Genomic DNA, 1,620 nt, shown 5'->3' with positions numbered 1-1,620 from the left:
GTCTTACCCATATTATCCTCAATCTTCTTCATCAATTTTGCTTCAAGCTTCTTACTCAGTTCTTCCTCAAGCTTGTCAAACATTTCTTTTTGAAGATCTAAATTTAGAGTATGTTGATGCCTTAAGTCCGTCACATCTTCTTCTATTCTCTGTACCTTTGCGTCGACCATCTTAATTTCTTCAACCGATGCCTCATCAACCCATTTGAAGAAATGCGACTCATTCGGCCTCTAATTAACAAAAAACCAACATCGATACCCATATGTTAACATTAAAAAAAAAAAATGAAAATTTGTACCTTCAAAGCAATCGAGCATCTATAGAAGATACGGTAAGGGTTTTCCTTTGTCTTCGATATGTATGTGATGATATCGTGACCACACCAACATCCGCAATTCGTCGGAAGATCTGGAGGGTAAGCACCATGTGCTGAACGATATGTACTCGAAGAGTAGTCGCTCATATTAAAATTGAGAAGTAGAATTCTTTAATCGAAGATAAACCAAGAAATCGGATGTGAAACCCAGAAATCGATAAGAACCCTAAATCCCCAATTTGATCGCTCGATTATGACTATAAGGGAGAAGAAAGAAGTAAACGACGTCGTCTGGAATTAACTCGGCCAAACCACGAATTTAATTTACGATAAGTCAACCAAACCTCATTATATAACTCAGTCGTAACGTTATGTTATACCTCAGACGGAACGTAACTATAACTCAGCCATACCCCGAATTTGAATATCAAAATCATAAATCAGCCATATCTAACGGATAAATCAGCCGTAACATGATTATAACTCAGCCATAACATAGTCATAACATAGTCATAACTCAGCCAAACCTCGAATTTTAAATATAAGATTATTTATACATTCATGTTATTAGAACACTTAGATAAGAAGAATTTAAGGTTTCTATTCACTGTGAAATTGAATATAATCAAATTAGCTATTGTTTATACCTTTTAAGACTTATGTATCCAACAAAGAGATAAATCCTAGTAATGATTGTATATTCTATCTTGTAATACTATAATTTAATACAATTCTATCTTTTATATCCGGGTGAATTTTATTTTTTACATTAAAGATACTTTTAAAGATATTCTAATACCATAATGTTAAGTTTATTGTTCAATTTAAAATGCTTGTTTATTGTTGAGTTTAATTTGTCTTTCGGAACTCAGCCATAACATAACCATAACTTAGCCATAACGAGACCATAACTTAGCCATAACAGACTTATGTACAAAACCACAAATGATCCATGATTCCAATAATTTACATATTATCATAATAAGTCTAGTACAACAAATTATTACTGAAACTGACTGTAATAATCCGCTGCCTCATCGAAAATATCTGCTGCCATCTTCAGCCGTATACCTTGGATATTTTCATCACAGAGGCCATCGAAACTAACACCAAGTGCTAAGCATTCCACATATTTGAGAGAGTACACACCACAGTCCCCGGGATTACGGTTTTGAGGGACCTTGGATATACTCTTCCTTCTGAAGGAAAACATCGCATTACTATGTGGACGGATTTCAGCAGGGACTAAAGCGTTGAGCATTGCCGGAAGCATCTGCGCAAACGGCTTAACAGAGTTCATGATT

General features: G+C 34.8%; 1 protein-coding gene across 1 annotated transcript in view; it reads right to left on the bottom strand.

The window, feature by feature from the left end:
* Window positions 1–463, bottom strand: part of LOC111829996 (uncharacterized protein At4g04775-like) — a 2,804-nt gene extending 2,341 nt beyond the window's left edge. Inside the window, exons 1-2 of the mRNA XM_023780318.1 lie at window positions 299–463; window positions 8–230 (exon numbers count right to left, since the gene is read on the bottom strand). Of these exons, the coding sequence (XP_023636086.1) occupies window positions 8–230; window positions 299–463 (388 nt within the window). The remainder of the gene's footprint in view (window positions 1–7; window positions 231–298) is intronic.
* Window positions 464–1,620: the final 1,157 nt, after the last annotated feature.

The sequence above is a fragment of the Capsella rubella genome, unplaced genomic scaffold, assembly GCF_000375325.1.
Source record: "Capsella rubella cultivar Monte Gargano unplaced genomic scaffold, Caprub1_0 scaffold_6, whole genome shotgun sequence".
In the NCBI taxonomy this organism is placed as follows: Eukaryota; Viridiplantae; Streptophyta; class Magnoliopsida; order Brassicales; family Brassicaceae; genus Capsella; species Capsella rubella.
Note: the sequence above shows the minus strand (reverse complement) of the source record. Positions and strands in the feature narration are given on the sequence as shown.